General features: G+C 39.9%; 1 protein-coding gene across 1 annotated transcript in view; it reads right to left on the reverse strand.

Moving 5' to 3' along the window:
• LOC134868821 (netrin receptor UNC5D-like) overlaps window positions 1-21,113 on the reverse strand; it is a 160,268-nt gene that overhangs the window by 68,340 nt on the left and 70,815 nt on the right. The window contains 1 exon segment of the mRNA XM_063890131.1: window positions 6,039-6,245. Within this exon segment, the coding sequence (XP_063746201.1) occupies window positions 6,039-6,245 (207 nt within the window).

A 21,113-nucleotide genomic window follows, 5' to 3' on the forward strand; every position in this document is an offset into this window, starting at 1 on the left:
GTTTTACTGCTGCAATAGCCTAATATGTCCACACAAGTTTCAGCATTCAGCTGTTTATTTTAAAGATCATAATGCAGCTAGTATGCAGGTCAGCCCGAGTTATGTGTTATGAATACGTTTGACTCCGTGTAAGAATATTGACATGTTTTGTGAGTTTTGGTTAAGGGTGTCAATTGCTGGAATTTGACGGCCGATGTGTGAGAGTTGGCAGGCATGTGTTCAACATGTTCACCATCTTCGTACAGCATGTATGGGAATGTATGGTGCGATGGGAAAGTCATTAGTTTTGTCTACCCTGAATTACAAGAAAAAAATCTGTATCCGATGATGACTATGGGGAAGAACATGTAAACAAAGGAGTCCAATGGAGGAGTCTCAGGCGGGGGGGGAGTGTGTGGTTGAGAAACACCCTCTGAAGGGAACACATTTTAGTCTTTGCAGACCATTTACATGCACAAAAACCTTCATAAAAAAACCCAACAAGCACAATAGTGCCCTTTAAGACTTTTCACTCGAAGCTGAGGTCTAATAAAAGCATTCAACACTCTCAAAAATGCTTTCAAAAAATGTGAAAGCCAGAAGATCAGCACAGTCTGAAACAAATTAGAGCTTCTTTGGTCGAATCCTTGAGTTTCTGTATACGTTGGAGAGGGTAAAGTAATATACAGCAGGATCAACGGCATTCTGTCTTCTTTTCTTCCATCATTGAGTGAAAGGCGTGATGGAGCCACCCCGCACACCCTCTCAAACATACTCAAGGACAGTTCATCCCCCCCGCACGGATTTCTGCCTGCAGCCTCGACACCCACTTACTCGCCTCGTCGACGATGAGAATTCGTATTGCCCACGAGTAGAACCAAGAGACATCCATGATCCTTTATTCCCCGTTCTCTTAAATTGTTCTAGAACCATCCTATTTATTCTAGGGTTCATTCTCTTAATTTCATGCTTTCACTTTGATGCTGATTGCTACGATGTAATAGGAGGCGTGTGAGGATTCACTTTTTAAAATCTCTGTTTATGCTGCTCCACCCTGCCATGACAGGTTTTAATGAATGACATGAAATGAACATGACTGTGATGACAAACGCTTTTTCCGTAGATACAAAAATACAGTTTATTCATTGACTCTAGACAGGCAGATGGCTTTATGTTCATGTGTAAATACTGAATAGATACGTGCAATTAATGAATATGGTGGTGTGCGAGAGAAAGAAGGTATTACTTTGGTATTGAGCTGCTAACCCAGTGGTTTCCATCATTTTTCTGTACCTTTTTTGCAACAAAAAAGGGCAATTTTAGTATTCTGTTTGCAAACATGCCTCTAAATAAAGATCAAAAGATACATTTAAAAAATGAACAAGGTATCCTTTTTACACATTCCTAAACTTCAAACAAAAATCCACTCAAAAGTATTTCACAGTTATGCATTTATTTTCTCATAAACTCATAAAATGATGGCTAGTATTGCTACTGGCTATTACTTTTTCCATTTCAGTTACAAGGAAAATGAAAAAAACAAATCAACATGGAATGGGGAAAGGCCCGAAAGCAAAAAACATTAAAGGTGAATCATTTTACATTTCCATTAATTTTATGTTAGATGGAAAAAGGGAAATGAAATCACTCATTTGGTCCTAAAATGATGCCATGCTTGAAAAGACATCCTCACCATGCACACATGATGTGTTAAGCAATGATAATGTTAACATTTGCAGCTATTTACTGCGTTCAGAGGGAGGCTGCTGGAGAGTGCAGTCACATCCAAGTGTGGGCTGTTAAAGATGGCTGAGTCTAATGTTCTTAAAAATCCACTGGTATTGGCATTCATTTGGGGACATTTTGTTAAACACTTTATTTTCCTTTCAAGGCATCATCCAATAAAGTGGCTATAACAATTTCTAAATATTCTTATGTCATGCCAGAGGACCACATATCACGTCCATTTTGTAGTTTGGAGAGGCTCTAAACTGTTGCCTTCAATTTTTAATTAGCGACATCCTGTGTCTGATTTCAATGCTAGGCACTGAAATCTTACTTATATCCGTATATAATCTCATACATCTTACAATACCAACTATCTTTCTATTGAATATTCAACCATGGTGACAAGATTTGACAATTAATGCTGCACGAAGAAAAGAAAAACAGACTTCCCATAAATAGTCATTCCTTTGCTCCATTAGGTTTATATTAAGTTAAATAACACAGTTATAACAATATATAATATAAAAAGCTTCACTCTGAACTGAAAAAGTTAATATGCAACAAACTCTGAGGCTCTGGCAAGGATTGTGGTTGAGCCAAATGTATTATGGTAACATTTACACCTGCAGTAACTGATGCAGGAGAAAGAAATGTGATAAACACTTGTATTGTGAGGTGATTACCTCTACCAAACAATTGATTTGCTCTCAGTTTCTCCGTCATGATTACAAAGGTGCTACTGGCCTGATTATCGTGAAACTTGGAAGAGGAAGGGAAGGAATGTTGGAGCAGATCCCAAGGAGAGTATAATAAATATGTTTATTACATGGCTTAGTTGAATACTCAATTCTGATTGGTCAATTCAGAGCATGTGACACATTGTTAATTCAGTAGTGCAGACTGCTGTCAAGGACTTTATTGATCATTATTAAGGAGGATCAAGAATGACAAAGGAAAAGAGGTTAAAAGACGGAGCGCTTAACATCAGAGAAGAAGACAGACAGGAAGTAAACACTAACAGGAACACGGTCTGGGCTCTGCAGGGTTTCAGGACTTGTTAGTGGATCAGAAACTGTGAACACACTGGAACAGTTACTCAAAACCTCGATTGGTGCTGCCGTAAAGTTGTTGTTTAGTATCTGGCCGAGTAATATGTTGATCAAGATCCCTCCGCTTTGCTTTGGGCACCCTGATCAGCCTGTCGGGTGTTCTTTTCCCCACAATGACTGCCTCACTGCACATTATCCCTTACTTAAGCTATCCTAAACTGACACTCCTGTGCTTTTTGGCGTTTCCCTTTCATGTAGTGTGTTGTATACGTATAGGTTTTTGTTCATGTAAAAGGTCTGCAAAGCCTACTATCCCAAAGTTCAGAGAGGAGATGGAGTCAGAGGGAGATTCAGTGCCTGAAGTGCCACAATTGGACACCTTTGTGTACTTCAGTAAGATAATGACATCATCGTGTAACACTTGAAAAATATGAAACACTTTTTTGTTAATTAAAGTATGTAAAGATGTTGCAATGGAGGCACAAAATACAATTATGAACTAGGAAATGAACTCAACAGGGCCACTTTATCATTGTAAGATAGGTTATTGGTGCGGCATCCATGTTTCAAGTAGGGTTCCTAAAACTCATGAGTGAAAAAATGAATACGAAAGCCTACTCAAGTCGGAACAACTTGGAAATGGAGATTATTGTTGTTTCCAAATTTCAACTTAAATATCATTACCACACCAAAGTGGAAAGAACAGAACAACACCCATCAAAGTGGGACCATCCAAGGATCATGAATGTACATTTTGTACAAGTCGATTGTTATGATTGAAACACACACACACACACACATATATATGTATATATATATATATATATAAAAACTATTTTGCTGAGGTTGGAAACATATTGCTGTCACTGGTTTAAAGATAGGTTTCAAGTAGAGGATAAAATGCATAGCCTAACTTTAAATAATATATATGGAGCATGATTGGCAGGAGGATAGAGATGTGAGTTTATGCAGGCAGCCTCACCAGTGTCTCCTCAAACATCACAACATGTTTTTTTCTGCCATCATTACATTTTAACGTTGCAAGAGTTGGCTGTCTTTCTGTAACTTTGTCACCTCAGCTTTGAGCACTGGCACTACGGCAATAGTGTGAAGTGTTGGTAAACAGGAAGCACATCTCAGAATAGAATACACAAAACTTACCGGGAACTTTTTACAGTATAACACTTCAACTGGATATCGAGGTAAATTCATACATGGAGAACCACTCACTTGGTTAATGCTTCTATTTATTTTTTTGCAAAATCCATCCTTCAAGGGTTTTTATTCTATTTTGAAATATTTTTCTGTGCTGCTTCTACATTTTCAACCTAGGTCAAGGTTCTAATAATCAGAAGTATTTCTTGCACTTGATTTTTTTCACACATTCCAGAAGCTAGTGCCAAATTGAATACTGGTCATAGTTTCGTCAGATGAGAGGCTAGCACAAGTTGAATTTCAAGATGCTCTCCTTTTCAGCTTACATTTTATCTCTTAGTCCTTCCCCTCTGTATTTCACTTCCCTTCTGTCTGTCCCAGTGGAACTAGATATGAAAGGTGATAAGGAGCCAGAAGGGAGCAGGGCTATGGATGCGGACCGGGAGCAGTAAAAATGTAGTGGTCCATTGTTAACTCTGGAGGGTGATATTGATTGGTGCGGTGTGTTAAGTGAAGCATCAACACTGTAATAGCGGCCAAGGCAGGCTCGTAAACATGTTGCCTTTATCCTGACCTGCTTCTGCAAGTCATAATTTCCTTATAATTATGAATATCTGACCTTCACTGCAGAACTAGTCATTGTTAGTAGTGTAGCTAATAGTTGAATATTTTTCTGCTCACATGGATACTAGATTAGACCACGATAAAACATTATTATTTAAGATGTTTTTATAATTAAGAGAAATAAGGTTTACTTTAGTTTTTGTATTATTTTCTTTCTTTTAATATGCTGTGTACACATAAGTGCATTCGTGAGATAGTTAACACCTTTTGTGACATGATGCAATAAAAACAGACAAAAGGGGATTCAGAAAAAAAGGGCCATGTTTTCTTTTGGTTTGAATTTGCAGTTAAAATAACAACAACTGCATTTCAGCAAGTTGCATCAGGACAACACCATACTGAGTTCAAAGTCAAATTCTGAAATTGAACAAGTCTGTCCCTTTCATGGTCTAAAAGTTGTCATTTCAGTTTCAGTTAGATCAAATGTGACACTCACGCAGAAATGAGGCTAATATATTTGCAGGGTTGGACGTAGCCGCAGGCATTGTCATAAAGCCCCCATTTGCAAAGTTCATTCTTAAGACTTCAGTCCTTACCATCAGAGATGGGAATGTTATCTGAAAGTGACAGAAAGAAAGCTGATGGGAATGTAAATAAAAGTTGCAAAATGTATGTTTTTCTGTAAATCCCCGGCACTTTTACAGATAGACCTTAAAGGAGCATCTGCCCTTTAGCCCTTTTTTGAATTAACACATTTTTAATCTAGGGTTTGACTAGCTTGTGCAGTCTTAACCCTTGTGTTGTGTCCGGGTCTCCCGTGACCTGTTTCAAATTAAAATGATATAATAACTACCCTCTAGTTTTTCTTTATTGGAACAAGGCTTCATGATATCCTCCACAACAGCTACATAAACACAACACCAGTGATTCTGATCCTCCCCCTGTAACAATAATTAGAAATGGTATTCTAATATTACTCTAATATATATATAGAGATAACATAATTATCCACTGTCTTCACTATAATGGATTTAATGAGGGAATTGAATCCCATTTTTGGCTCAAAAATGTGGTGTAAATGTTTTGGGCCATAAATTAGTATTCCAACGGGCTTGTACGGTTATGAATGCGTAATAAGTTGGTTATGATGTAGTAAAAACAATACAGGTTGATGGTCATTATTGTTGAGTGTTAAATCATGGATTGACCCACGAACACAAGGGTTAACCCGCCTATGGTGTTGCAGGACCCGCATTCTGATTGGCCGTGTGATTTACCCTTTGTTACCTGATTCAAAAGTGTGCAAACATTGATCATTCATTTACTGTCAGGTAGCAGTGTTTTAACTAAACCTCATTGGTTTGTTTGTTTTTAAATATATACATTTATATAAGGGCCATTATATACAATGGCCCTTTAATACTGTCACAACAGTTGTCAATCAATGCATATATTTATTTAATTAGTAACAAGTCGGCGTGCCCTTTTATGAATTTTTAGCCCCTGCCCCTCTAACATCCTCTACATGTGTCTGCAATGTTCATTAATGAGTGTGTGCTGTACCTGTCCCCATGTCCATGTGTTCCTGAGACAGGTGCTGGCTCTGGTGGACCCATTCGCCGTTGCACTTGAAGAAGATCTGAAGAGCAGGCCGAGCTTGACACCGGAGCTTGATGGGGTTACTCTTGACGATATAAGCATCAACCGGCTCCTCCAGGAAGTGAGGCAGAGTCCCAGACTGCCCATGCTGCAGGGCTTCCCCTCGGGGTCCTGAAGAATAAACGAGAATAAGTTTAAGCTCAAAAGGAACAACAATAGAATTGAGTGGTAATTGTTTATCCACAACAACAAGATGGCTGATTTACACCATCTCGGATTTCTTTCCTGCCAACTAACCCTGCAGTGAAATGTTGTTTTCGACACACACAAAAAACACCTCACAACCAGCCCACTCTCTGTCTTCCCCCAGCCTCCCCTATCTCTCACTGTCTCTCTCCCCCCTGCAACCAGACCCAACTAGCAGCCATTACTCCTTACAGCGACGCCTCCCTCAAACAAATTGTTTTGGAGCACAACGTGAGAAATAACACAACAACACAACATCACCCGCCGTCTATTCTCTGCCACAGCATAGCAATACAATCATTTACAGAAAGCACAGAAGAACAAATCCTCCAGAGACACCATGTTTAATATTTTATTTCCACAGGCTACACTGGATTTTACACATCTGCCAAACATTTATGATACAAAATATCATCTTTGTTTGGTTTTTAAGTTATATCATTAGTGTATGTGTGCTAATGGCTTCATTTGTTGACATGTGAGGGCTTTTGGCTCTGAAGCATTGGGTAGCAGTTATCTCAATCCACAGTTGGTTCAATCTTTTTCTTCTGTTTATGGTTACAAACAGCCACAGTAAAAAAATAAATAAATAAATAAACACTTCTGTTGGATGGTAACAAGAAATCCTCATTTAATGGGATCTTTCAGGGGAAGACTGGAACCAACAGGACCTTTACCATGTAGCATTTCTTAATCATATTGTAATCCTGATTTAGCAGTGTGTGTGAGTATGTTTTGACAACCTCTGTGCAATAGAGAGGTGTGACATAGCCAAGAAGCAAAACAAAAAGTAGTATAAATCCCTTGAATAGAAATCTAATTGAAATCCAACAAGATAGAGATGTCCGTATGTTGCTCAAACAGATCTGCAGTCCATAAAGACTCCTTTGATCTCTCAGATGTTGGTGTTCACTAGAGACGCTTAATTCATTTGAGAATTCACCGACAACACGTTGGCATCACATTTAACAGGCATTACTCCCTTCTTCTCCCACCCGTCTGAGGTGTGTTCCAGTCAGCGCACGTTTTGCTACTTCTGAGGCCCCGAAAGTGTAATTACACTCCGTCTAATCCCCTAGTTTGCTGGAACCTCTTTCATGCAAGTGTGAAGGGTTTAGTGAGGCAAACCGTCCCGCGCTCGCCCCTCCCGATCCCAACTCCCTACTCTATGCTCCTCCACAGTGATGGGTGCACCTCCGAAAACCCCATCAGGATTAGAGAACCCACTCTCTCTTTCTCTCTCCAGCTAATCTAATCCTCCTACCTTTCCTGGCGGATGTCTGCTGATTGAGGAGAATAGATAAAAGACTCCCTGATTCCCTGCCGGTGAAAATCACAGCACAAGCTCAGTGCTCCTCTCCACGCGACATGTTCTACCCCTCGTTCCTGGAACCCGTGCAGAACAAAGAGACATGCTTTTAATTTCAAAATGACTAGCCCCAGGCAAGCTTTTCTTGTACAGAGAGCGCTTCAATTTGTTTTGCGCACGGAGCAATGACATGGTGTGTTTGTGTTTGGATAGATGCAAAACATAGACGTGAGAGCGCACCCAGACGATGATAGATGGGAACATGAATACACAAACACACAGCTGCCAAACAAAACCTCAGCCCTGCAAGTAATGACTCATTTGTTAAAAGATCAGGTATTATTTTAATGCTTACCAACATGACAGTTCAATTCCACGGCTACTAATACCTTAAATAACAACGTCAACAGGGGCAAGGTTTAGTAAAGCATTACAGGCTATATTTCAAAAGGGAGCTGTCTGTTCATTTTTTATTTAGCAGAAGGGATAGAATTGCAGCAGACATATTAAGCAGGACACAAGGAAAGACACTCGGTTGTGATTTAACCTCGGCTGGTGGTGGGACATGTGACTCAAGGGGGAAACACAAGCACTTAACTGTCTCTGGAAGAGCGTAGCGTTCTCTATGCTCCTGAAATGGCTGAATATAGATCACAAAGTGCAACACCAGGCAAGGTCTATAAGGATGCCCCTCCGGCTGTGCCCCTCGTAGTAAGTACACACATGGAAATGAGACGACTGCCGCTGCTGTCACACAGCGCAGGGCTGTTATTGGCTTTTCCTCATGTTCCCAGGAAGGGCCGAACACCAATATGTCTCCTCAATATGCTGCGCCGCTGTCATTCAGCAGACCGCTCGGCCCCGCGCTGCACAGTGTTCATGGTGATCTACAGCCATTGCCTCAGCCCGGCAATAACACACAAGGGGCACAGATACATCGAGCCCAGTTTGAGGGGAAAACAAGATATCACTGCCAAAGGGCTGAGTGATGGCTCTATCAAACATCCGCTCTCTCTGCCTGTGTCGCACACAAACAAACGTTAGCCCTAGAATCACACACAGGCAGCTAAGGTAGTAGCTAAGTAGATTACTCAAGTACTCTACTTAGGTTTTCAGTTTTGAGGTACTAGTCATTTACATGAGTTGTGCAATTTATCCTCCACATCAATTCAGACGAACATGGTGTACTTTTACTTTACTTTTACACTATATGTATGAACTACCTTTAGTTACTTTACAGATCTGGATTAATGATGGTAAATATAATCAGCCCTTAAATCAGACTTTAGTTCACCTGGAGTAAATCCAGCAGCTACCCTGCAAAGCCATTAAAACTAGCTGCACCTTTACCAGCTCTGAGAACACTTTAATGATCAATCATTATAAAACATATCACAGATATTATTCTGAAATGGACCAATCAAACAATGACTACTTTTACTGTCGCTACTTTAAGTACATTTAGATGAGAATACTTTCTACTTTTACTGGAGGAACATTTTGAATGCAGGACTTTTACTGTGACAGAGTATTCCTACACTCTGGTACTTCTACTTTTACTCAAGTACAAGATCTGATTACTTCTACTTTTACTCAAGTACAAGATCTGAGTACTTCTACTTTACTCAAGTACAAGATCTGAGTACTTCTCCCTCCTCTGCTGTGTTGCAATGTTAAATGAAATGTTGGAATTTCCTCAAGTGCGGCAAAAGCTCCATCTCCTCCCATGCAAAATTAAAAGAAATGGGTCTCCTCTGTCAGTTCAATGTATTCATAGCTTTTAGTGGGAATTCTAAAAGAAATTAAGGGGAAGGAGCCCCTAGCTGACTGAACTAAATTGGTAAAGCCTTTGGGTGGTAGCACAGGCTGTTTCACACCGAGAAGGATGACTTTTGCTCCAGCACACTCGTTGTGATTTGGAAAGACTGAAGGCAACAGCCGGGCGGAGGTTTGCCAAATTTTGCATCCTGCAACATCGTATGCTGGCGTTCAAACTGCTGTTCTGTTTGAACCTCAAACACCAGCCGATCCTATCCAAAGTGTTCCCTTCCTGATGCTTTTTGTTCCGTCTACAACCAACGAGGAGACCATACAGCAAACCCCATGTCATAAAATGTGCAGATGACATGGAAATTGTTTTAAATCTGCCATCTCTGATTGAAGATCATGGCCAAATGAAGTACTGTTAAGCAATGACCCGTGCATGGAACACAATATTACAAAAGAAGGAAATGCTGGTGAATCTTACAAGTCAAGCTGTAAAAAGTAACACGCACATCCGTGGAGAAACGGAGCAACAAAAGCGATTCTTGGGTCCTATTGATAATGATGAGCTCTTAAGGCAGCACTAACCTGGACGACACACCTTTGAATGGCTCTCTCATACAGCGAGCGGCTCCACTTCCTGTGATGCAGAACTGATTGCAAAAGGATCCTCTTTGTTAAGAGGCTGTTGCCCTCTGAACCTGAACCCCCCGCCTCTGCTGCGCATTACAGGAAGTAATTGTTCACACCTCTTTAACACACCAAACCCTTTGTATGCATGGAATATTGAACACAAGCTCAATCTGATTGTCCTTTTGACAATTTGTACAAAACAATTAGTGCTGGGTTAATATGGGTCACTGTTGTCTGTGCAAGACCTGGTTCAGATTTGTGTCACTCCCGTTACAGGGACGCCATATTCCAACATCATTAAAACACCTTGTTAAGGGTTGTTACAATTGACATTTAACACGATTAAAGGATTAGTTCCCATTATTAGGTCAGATAAAAAAAATAAACAAGTGTCTCTTCAAATAGCAATAGTATGTTTAGTTTGCATTTTTAAAGAGGCCCTATTCTGCTTTAGGGGGTTTCCCTTTACTGCAGTGTGTTGTATAGGTTTTTGTGCATGTAAATGGTCTGCAAAGACTAAAATCACTGAGTTCCCTCCAGAGAGCGTTTCTTTCCCACACACACCCCCCCTGCCTGAAATGCCTCCATTGGACTCCTTTGTTTATTTCTGAAACAGGGAGACGTCATTATGTAACACTCATGCTCCTATTGACTAGTGCTTCAACACATTGTACGTGATAGGTTAAGGGGCGGGACATCTCTAAGCGGTTGACCAATCGCAACAGAGCCAGCCAGCTAACCAATCAGAGCAGACTGGGCTCTGGTTTCAGACAGAGGGTGAAAAGAGGTGCTGCAGCACAGGCAGTATGAGAAAAATAAAGAGCTTTTTGACCATTAAAGCATGGAGACATGTCACAGTAGAGGCATGAAGTATAAACAGTTTAAACTCAGAAAATTAGCTCAATAGGGCCCCTTTAATTTATATCTTTTTGGGATTAAGACTTGAGAAGTTACATTTTAAGCATCTTCTTCAAACAGATATTGTGACCTGATATGGGAACAATAGGATTATTTTATTGTATAACTCTAAAGTGTACAACTTTACCCAATGCCTCAACATTGTTGTATAAAAAATACACTTCAAATAATGCACCATTTGTAATAATTGGGTTGATTCATCACACCAAACACGTCTCATTTTCCAAGAGTTATAATAGATATAAATGTCCTTGCACCTGCAGCTTTGGTAACAGCATTGCCACTCTCTTCACTTCTCTGGTTGTTAATGTGAGTTTACCTATTTGTGCCACATTTCCATTTCAGTTGGTCTTCATGAACACTTACTCTTTAGACACTAAAGAGCCATATTGAATTCAACTTCCCACTATCACAGTGTCAAAATTACATGTGTGATCTCTGAGTTCAAACTTCTAACAGTTGGTAGGCACCAACAGGAATCTCCAGCTAAAACTGCATGTGAATTACCAGCATGTACTGACAGCACAGTGTGTGTGTGCCTGTGTGTGTTGGTGTGAAAGAAAGAAAGGAAACACTGAGTGGGGGAGAATATATTGCTTTCATAAAGTGCAACATTTTCTTAATGTGTTATCCAATAATCAGTGGCTTCAAGCCCAAAAACATTTTCATTTTCTGAGTTATTCCTGTATATTAGAGATTTCAACCTATTTTAATGTCCTAAATTTGCTGCAGTTTTGCAATAATAATAACATACACACATGACGTGCATCTCACCTCTATTTAAATTTACCCGAGATATATAAAAAAGGATCAAAAAGGGGGAAATACTGGACATAAGCACAGGAAAGTTCTCCAACTGCTTTAAATTACATGACAACATTCAGTAATAATAAGCAGGAAGCAGCTGCTTAGCCATGAATTAGCAAACAGATCATCTAATTAATTCCTAGTTTGTTAATTAAGAGCCAGTGGCATAATTGTTTGTTAATTACCTCACCATGTTGACATTTCAGTAACAGGTTTGAGAAATAAGGTGGTTAACAGGGGGACGCATTCTGCCCATTTTATTTGCTGCTATGTGCTGTAGTTTTTGTGTAAACACTGACTTTCGGGCTAATGTGTCTGTGTAAATACATGAATAAATACAGCTTGGAAATGGTCAATGCAGCATTCATTATATATGCCCAAATATGAGGTGTCTTCATAGACACTATCGACGCAGATCCGTGCAGCAGATGGACGGTCTACACGAGGATCAGAGGTGAAGCTAGCAGAGGAGATGGGGGTGGAGGGAGATTGGTGAAGCAGATGATAGGTGGGTGTTGAAGTTAGTAAGAAGCACAGGGGGAGCATCTGTTCGTATCAACTGAGCAAACGGCAGGAAGACAAGAAATGTTTTCAGCCGTTCTCAGGAAGTGCTTATAAACCTGTGTCCAAAAAAGAAAGGCTATTTTTTATTTTTTTAGTCTGCCAACTTTTGTCCACTAAAGGATCACAAGCCTGCGATGCACAGCCCCCCCACACACCCACATCCCTCTGCAGATATTTCTGAATGACAGATTAACCACAGGGGAAAGATAGAGTGGCAGAGATGGGATTTTTTGATCTCCAGGCACAATAGCAAATGGGGCGAGAAAGGCGGCAACGCACTAAGAGAGCCTGATAGTGAACAGTGTTTTGCAGACCTTAGCCACTATTCAACCACATCAAAACACATCCACCTAGTGCTAGAGCTGTCGACCTGACAAGCTGACAGGTAATAAACTGCTCAGCAACAATGCCTTATGCACACAGACTTGACGGTTTAGTGGAAGCTCTGCTAGGTTCCCGTGTTATTCCAAAGCATGCCAAACTACAGGATTCAATTGAAAAACCTAGGTGATAACCAGGCCAGATTGGAAATCATTATTTAATCACATCCCTTTTTCCTTTCAGGTTATTCTCCTCCCTGTCCCCGGGAAAGTCTATCAGTGTCTTCTGTCAGAATGCAGAAACGCCTGGAGCTCTTAATCTACTCTCTTACTTGTAATTTTCTCTGCAACGAGTCTCACAAGCAATCCATTTCTGCTCTGCCTCTCAGAAGCGAAAACAGCATGGCCCGAGCAGAGATGCCAGAGCTCTTTGTTCAAATATTGATGCAAACCTCTCATCTGTCATCTCAGGACACAACAGACATGTACGTGCACACAGTGAGTGTGTGTGCCACAAAAGAAGGCAGTCCCAGGCAAACAAGGTTTTCCTTACACACATGCAGATGTTGTCCAAACAATACTAGGACAGACAAATGTTGTCTCCCTGCTCTCGTCATCTTTTCCTCCCTGTATTGATTCAATGCATTTCTGCTGAAAAAATATGTCCAACAAATCAGACCACTTTTCTTTATCTCCGCTTTTCTTCACACTTAAAGTAACACTCGCACATGGGAGCTGCTCAGTGCGACCAGGCTCTTATCTGTTAGGCAGCAGCCCCACTGCAGCAGCGGGGGGTTAGGATTCTCGTTTAAGGACACCTGGATTGTGGAAAATAAAGGATTAAGCACTACACTTCACTATCAAGATGTATCCTGTGTATCTGAGAGGAGATTGAAATGTTTAAGTATATCATTTCGGCTTCTGTGGTCTTAGCATTAGTGGAAAGGAGACTTTAACACAGATTGCCAAAGCACGAACAATAGAAATGGATTCTGGTTATACTTGGATTTGGCGTGTTAAGGGTAATGCTACACGATTTTGTGCAAAATGGCTGCTTGCAAAATGTGACACGTTGAGAGAGGAGAACAGAATCAGTTTTTATTTTCCTTTTTTCCTTGAGTTTCCTCCCTCAGGCAACATACAGGGCTATTTTATTGCTGGAGGTTTTTGGGGCCATATGCTGAGAATACTGAGAGGAGGAATACAGCACTTTCACCGCCTGTGCTTTTTTTTCTCCAGATGAACAATATTATTTAATCATTGTTTTTATTCACAGATGAGTCTCTGAGCATTTTGCCCCAGTAAAAAGGATTTTAAGTAGGGTGAATTAATAATGCAGCAGTTTATGCAGTAACTGTTCTAATCGAAAGCACAATATCCCATATCATCATTTGCAAGATTGGTATATGTATTTTAGTCATTTAAATGCAGGAAATAACACAGCAAACGAAGGGAACATACTTTAATAGTTAGTTTTTACTTCTTAATTCCTTCAGATTTCATTATAGAGCTGCAGAAAAATGTGGTGTTTTAAAAAAAAAACTCCCAATGTTGTGTGCATGTAGAGAATGCGTCTGTGTGTTTGTACAGTGTGTGTACATGGGTCTGTGTGAATGTGCATCACCTACAGACACCCAGGTGGTATATGTGTCTTCATCCGTGTTGTGACAGCTTGCCAGCCTGGTTTTGGCAGGCAGGAGATAGTGCTTCCCTCAGCTCTCCCAATAATCAAAGAGTAAACAAGCTGAAGCAAAAGTGGGTTACCTGGATGTCAAGCTGACAAAAAAGAAATCTCCCATCTCTGCCCCGTAAACCACTGCTCAATAAGATTTTGCTTGCTAATATAAGAGGGGGAAAAACGAATCCAAATAAATACTGCAGACATTTGCATATGCCTTCCATATTGACATTGTGAAAGAATTCACTAAAAGAAATGAGTGTAAACTAAAAATATGGCAGATAAGATTAAGTCACGTTTTTAATTGCAGTGTTGGGGAATATTTTGCTTAGGTAGGTAACCTTTGACACAGTTCATCATTTATTCCTTCCTCTGTGTCTTCCTCTGGCATAGACTAGCAACATTGGGGGTGCTGTCATCTTCATAAAGGAGGGGCAGCCTGGGCTTTTCTGTTTTGCCCATTTTAGGACTAGAGCACAAGCTGACCTGAGATAGTTTATTGTTTAGGACATCTGGGTGCCTATTTATCTGGCTCCAGGGGCCATTTGTGTGCATATTCTATTACCTTAGATGACAGCTTTAGTTAGATATATTGACCATTCTTATTTAGTCTGGTGCTTGAAGAATGTTGATTATCCACTCTCAACTAGTTAAAACCTCTTCCTACAGTGGAGATCATCAGAACTGGTCAGGCGACCGCTCTGTCAACTCATGGCTGCAGCAAATGTCTTGTTAATTCTCTGGCCGTTAACTTCATAATAAACCTTCAGTGTTTGCCATCAAAGTTCCAGCTCTCAGTGTCTCTCTGAGTTTCGTCTCCATTGCTCCAGAAGTTTCCATCACACACAGAGCAAGGATTGTCCTTGAAAATCCACTCAAACTTTTTCTTAACTTATAATGACTGGGCGTCAGTGATGGACAGCACCAATTTACACAGAGACGGATAAATAACATTAATGTCTTGTTATTTGAAAGTGCTGGAATATTTTGACAGCCTAATAATCTTTCCAAAAATTCTGCTAACATCGAGGGGCCAAACAATTAAAAAAAAGCAGGATTGTTTGGTGAGATGTCCTACACTGATATTCGCAGATGTTCACTTTTCCAAACCATTAGCAGAATACGCTGATCAGTCATTAAGTCGTTATGCTCGATATTTCCATGAAATTAAACCTAGTTTGATAATGTTAATGGTCAGCAATAGTCGCTCAATATATATGGTAATTACCATTACTAAGCATTATCAGTGTTAAAATCTGCCATTTACCCAAAGTATTCAAATTCAGAGGCTGTGTGTACAAGTTACTAAAGTGACACACACAGTTTCTACTGTTATCCCCTGGATATCAGCCAACCAGCCTCACTGCTTCGACGTTTACCCTCAAAAGCAATTAGCACTGCTAGTTCACAATAAAGCATGGAACAATGTCACACACAAAAGTGCTGACTCTGATAGTTCATCAAAACATGAGATTTAGTTCTGCATTTTCGGCAGGATCAGTACGAAATATTCAGGGAGTGATAAAACAAGAAGGAGCAACTAAAGTGATCTGTCAGGCACAACTCCAACTCCTCAGAAGCTAACCACATTCCCTTTATTGTACTCTGTTGTTGTGTGAAAACAACTTGTGGCCTGCGCAGCATGATATCAGGTCTTGGTCGCTTGTGGCGTGATGGAAAAAGGCCAAGAGACTTATACCCAAGCAGAAGTTTTTATTTATAAGAATAAGTACATGCAAGTAAGGCTTTAGCAGTGATATAACATGCATTCTATCAGAAGTGGAATGCAGCCATCAGAACAGTTATTAAATACAACTGAGTTTTCCTTCTATGAAATGTCAAAAGGTCGGCTGTCAACGCTTAAATGGTTTCTGTACCCTGGGGGTTACAGTCATTTGAAAGGCTTTGTCCAATTAAAGCCTGGATGTCATACTGGTGTCATCTGGAAATAGTAATGGTGTAATGTGGGTGTAATATGGGTATTATATGGTTATGATCTGTCTAATCACAGCGTAATATAGGTGTAATAAAGGTTTAATAACACATTACATTTGCTACCTTCCCCTTGAGATTAATTAAGGTCAAATTTGAAAAGAAATCATGAAATGTATAATTTTAGCCTTCATAGAAAATAGCAATTCATATATTTTCCCAAAAAGTTGATATGCGCTTGCACATTTACGGTTTATAAATGTTTAATTTGGAATTCTGGGGCCTGTAGTAATAAAGCTTTCATCTCCTTGCTACCAGAACAAATGGGTGCCATTAAATAAATCAGTACTGAAATCTTAAGGCACTATTTTGAGACTGGATGTGTGACTTGATTTTACATTGTGTCTGGTATTAAGATTTTCAAATATGCTACAAGGTGGCCTCAAGAGGTGATCATTTACCAGATACTCCAGACTCCTCTTCAACTAATTCTAAGTCTCACATTTTTATTCATAGAGGGATAATGCTCCTCAAAAGTAGATGTCTGGAAACTTTCCTTTCCCCAAATTGGTTAAAACCATTATCAACAACAAAATGACTCAACTCTTCTCCAGCCCGCATCTTAAATCATCGGCACCCCGAAGATGAGTGTGTGTAATATCTGTGAGCCTGGAAACTAAAGAAGATTTGATTTTGCATCACTTAGTTTGTCCTTATCGCATGAACAATCAATTTACTTCTGAGTAATGATGCGGCTTTGGAGTGCCTTTATTAACATGTTATATGCAGCGCCATTATTACCTCATCTAGTCTCTGGTTTCCTCTGGTGTCACGTAAAAAGCAACCATCCGTTGACTGACAGTGATAGCAGACAAAAGAAGATAATTGCTTACTTACTCTTTCCCATATAGCCTTTGATCCATTTTCTCTTTTCTGACAGTGAAGAGACAGCAACATAATTAAAGGCATTGTGTGGCATATACAATCTTGGCTGCGATCACACTGGAAACCTGACAGCTCACTCTAATGTGAGTGTTCTTTGTAAGGGGGCTCAATAAATAAGTAAAACCCTAGAAAACAATCCTCTCACTCTTTTTTTGGCAAATTTTTCCCTCCCACTTCTTTTTAAGAGCTTTAGCACAGACCACAAAATAAGAGTGGGACTCTATTATTGAAGGATTTTATGAATAAATTACTGCAGGGAGGCCGTATGTGAGAAAAGATTTAGAGTGGCAAACTTTATCTTACACAGTGCTGTTGTCATCTTATTAAATGTTGGGCAGGGTAAAAATGAGACCCGATAAAAAAAAGTTAATTTCCTTCAAATGATGAGGTGCACAGGTTTTGTATTAATGTCATTAATCATTTGTCTTTAACTACAAGGTGGATTATGGAGGGCGACATCATGACGATTTTATTTCTTCGGTTTCATGTTTAGTTTTAAGATAAGGTCCACAAATGGGATGTAGGTTTAAGAAATATTTTCTACCAGAGCTTGCCCCAAATTTGAACAAAGATGTATTTAACAACAGCAACAACAGGAAAAAACCTCACTGTGAACCAGAAATGACAACCCTCACTCACCAGATTTATACTCTTTGGACCAAGAATATACAATATGTAACAAATATTATATCATTCCTTCATAATTCATGCAGAAATGTCACTTAAACACTACACAGCCTTGTTAAGGCACTGGAGGCAAGTCAAACAACACCACAGTCAGTTGGCATTTTCCTCTGGGGACCATGAATGTCTTTTTTAATGTCAATTCATCCAATGTGGAGTTACCTTTGCTACTTAAGAAAGTTATATCATATGGATTATTTATAACTTTGAGGCTTTTATCACAAAACAAGTTAAAAGTACCAGGTCGATGAAACACTTTGTACAAAGCTTGATCAATCCTAGCCACTACAAGTCAGAAAGTTTTAACTTGTTTGATTCATTCAAATCCATCACAACTCCCCCAACTTGGTGAAACTGCAATAATAGATCACTTGATTTGTAAAGCACTGCATTGCATTTTTTTCCCCCCACTTAGCCTCTGCAGTCAGTCCTTTAGAAAGACTCTGTGACTGATGAGTTGAGCCCACTGAGTCAGTTAGCAGCCGTCTGACTGCAATCCTTTAAGTCAAAATATTTTTTCAGAATGAATTGTGCAGTTTAAGAATATATCGTTGTTCAACCTGTGACACTGATTGCTGCACCATTATATTCTACAGTTTGACTTCCAGCTTTAAGGTATATTAAGAGCTATCTGTGGCTTCAAGTTAATCTCCAAGGCTTCATGAAAGCCTTGAACATTTTCAAAGACTTATCTATCATTGGAAAACACTCTTTATACTCTACAAGAAGGTGCTAGCTTCCCCAATATCATCATTCAACTTCACTTCCCTTATGGAGAATTTAAAAATCCTGGCTGAAAAGGTGGTTCACCCAATCCCCTTCTACCCTAATGGCATATTATTCCTATTTATATAACATTGACAAATAAATGATGAAAGAGATACAAAAAAATGGAGGGTAGCCAAAAGCCCATTAGGAAAGCAGGCATTGGTCTCCTGACATTTAAAATTCATGACAATCAAACACCTGTACAGTGCTTTTCCATGTCTCCTAGGACCCTTGCATATATCAAACGGAAAATCTCTAATGGCTTCTGAAAAATGCAAGAAAGTGAGTAACTTTATCCTGCTTTTCTCTCACCGGGCACCATTCTCTCACCTCGCCTCAGATTTTTTAGTAAGCAGGGGCCAGTGGTTCAAAGCAGCGCATCAGGAGCCCAGTCCGCCCTGCATTTTATGTCCCAGTGGAGGTCTTCAAACGTTACTTTTAACTGCCCCAGTAATGCAATCAGAGTGGAAGGCGAATATGTGATCCAGCTAGAAAGCCCTGCACCAAATGGAATGTGATCAAGATAACATGAATAATAAACAAGAGAACAAAGTTGAGGTAAAGGTTGTATTCAAATCAGATAGTATAGTCTGATGCTATTTAACAAGCTCACCCAGTGGCAGAAGGATATATGATCTTTTGTGCCAAGCAGCACAGACAAAAGTCCCCTGCTGCATTGTGCAATACATCACAAATGAACAATTCATCATTTTACTCCTTAATAACTTAGAGTCCCAGTTTACTGTACCAAGGATTCCTAATGAATTCTTAAAGAAATGGAAAAAAAGGAACACAACAACAGAAATTCAGATATTTCAAGGATGAATACCCTCATTTGTCAAGCTTGGATGGACATGGCTAAAGTATGTACACACAAATCTCTTAGCTGTTTTTGATGCTTCACTTCAAATAACCAAGCAAATGAGCAAGTGAGCAAGCCAGTGCTCAGCAAGCCAGTGCTCAGCACCTTGTGGCGCATCCTCCTGCACACCGTGTCCCAGATTCCACCTTACGTAACCTGATTATTTGTGCACACCGTAAAAAATACTCACGATAAATAAAATAAAAAGGAAGGAACATTCATTGCTCAGTGTCTCAGGTAGGGCCGTTGCATAGTAAAGGTTTGCTATCGCAGAAATGCTGAGTAAAGCTAGCCGAAAGACTATAGCTGCCCTAAGGACAGACTGCAATCTATATGAGAATAATGTCATCTAGCACCCGGCCCCAGACAAAAGGCCATCACTCTCCTCATTAGAAATCCGATTGGACTTTAATTAACAGGTTAATGCCACTATAAAGTGGCGGCTAGAGCCCACCATCACAGGCAATCACCCCTCAGTTAAAAGACCTTGACAACCTGGAGCTCCAACCCTTTGGTGAAAACCACCACCTTTCAATCTCAGGGTAAACCCCACTTGGTGTGTGCGTGTGTGTGTGTGTGTGTGTGTGTGTGTGTGTGTGTGTGTGTGTGTGTGTGTGTGTGTGTGTGTGTGTGTCTGTGTGTGTGTGTGTGTGTGAATGTAAAGCAGGAGGCTGCTGGAGCAGAGATGTATGTTCTCTTCTCCCGAATAAATCAAAGTGCAAGCAACGTTTGAACAAAGCTTGCAAATCCTAGCTGATCACAGAGAACACCTTTTTCAGACACAACTTGTAAAGTAGCAGGTGACAGTTAAATTGAGGCTTCACAAGACGAGATATTGTCGTCTTGTATTTTCGATTTTGTAATATAGTAAGTGTTGTCTCTCTGGTTTTAAAGGCTGCTTTTCAATAAAGTAATAAGACCTTTATTATTTTCTTTTACCCACTTAGTCAGAAAATCCCCATTATAAACAATGTCATTGTATAACTATTTAGTGAAATCAGCAATTGTCAACCACACAAAATTTAAAACAAGGTATTTGTTGAATATTTTGAATCATTTACCACAATATTTTAATCTTTAACGCCCAGCCTTTAGATGAATCGTGGTGGTGCAAGGTGGCTTTATGCTGTAGTCTTTTGGAGTGGAACTATTTTATGATGAAAAATGGTGTGGGGAAAGGTGAGCATATCTATAAATGATCATGATTAAATGTGGCAGTGGCGCTCTGCAGCACAGGGGCAAACTCGTCAGGGTGAAGAGGTGACAAAGATCGAAGCCCTAGGGGGAGGGGAGGACATTTTAAATTAAAAAAAATCTGCTTTAAATGGATTTTAGCACGAGAAAATAGAAAAGAAATCAGAACATAATTAACTGAAAGCTGCAGCCTTATGGTAATATAAAGGGGACAACAGTTCATGGCTTGAAAAAAATGATCACAACATCTAAAATGAGTATTGTTTTGATCGTCCATGACTATCTAGCTAATGGGAACCCGGAGTGCTACAGTGGCATACAGAATGACCGAGGAGTCACAGGAGGTCAAGGTGAGACTGCCACTCGTGTCTTCAGAACATGAGAGAGGGCCCATGGTGTGTTGACCTGTGTGGTT

This window comes from Eleginops maclovinus, chromosome 8 (genome assembly GCF_036324505.1).
Source record: "Eleginops maclovinus isolate JMC-PN-2008 ecotype Puerto Natales chromosome 8, JC_Emac_rtc_rv5, whole genome shotgun sequence".
Lineage (NCBI taxonomy): Eukaryota > Metazoa > Chordata > Actinopteri > Perciformes > Eleginopidae > Eleginops > Eleginops maclovinus.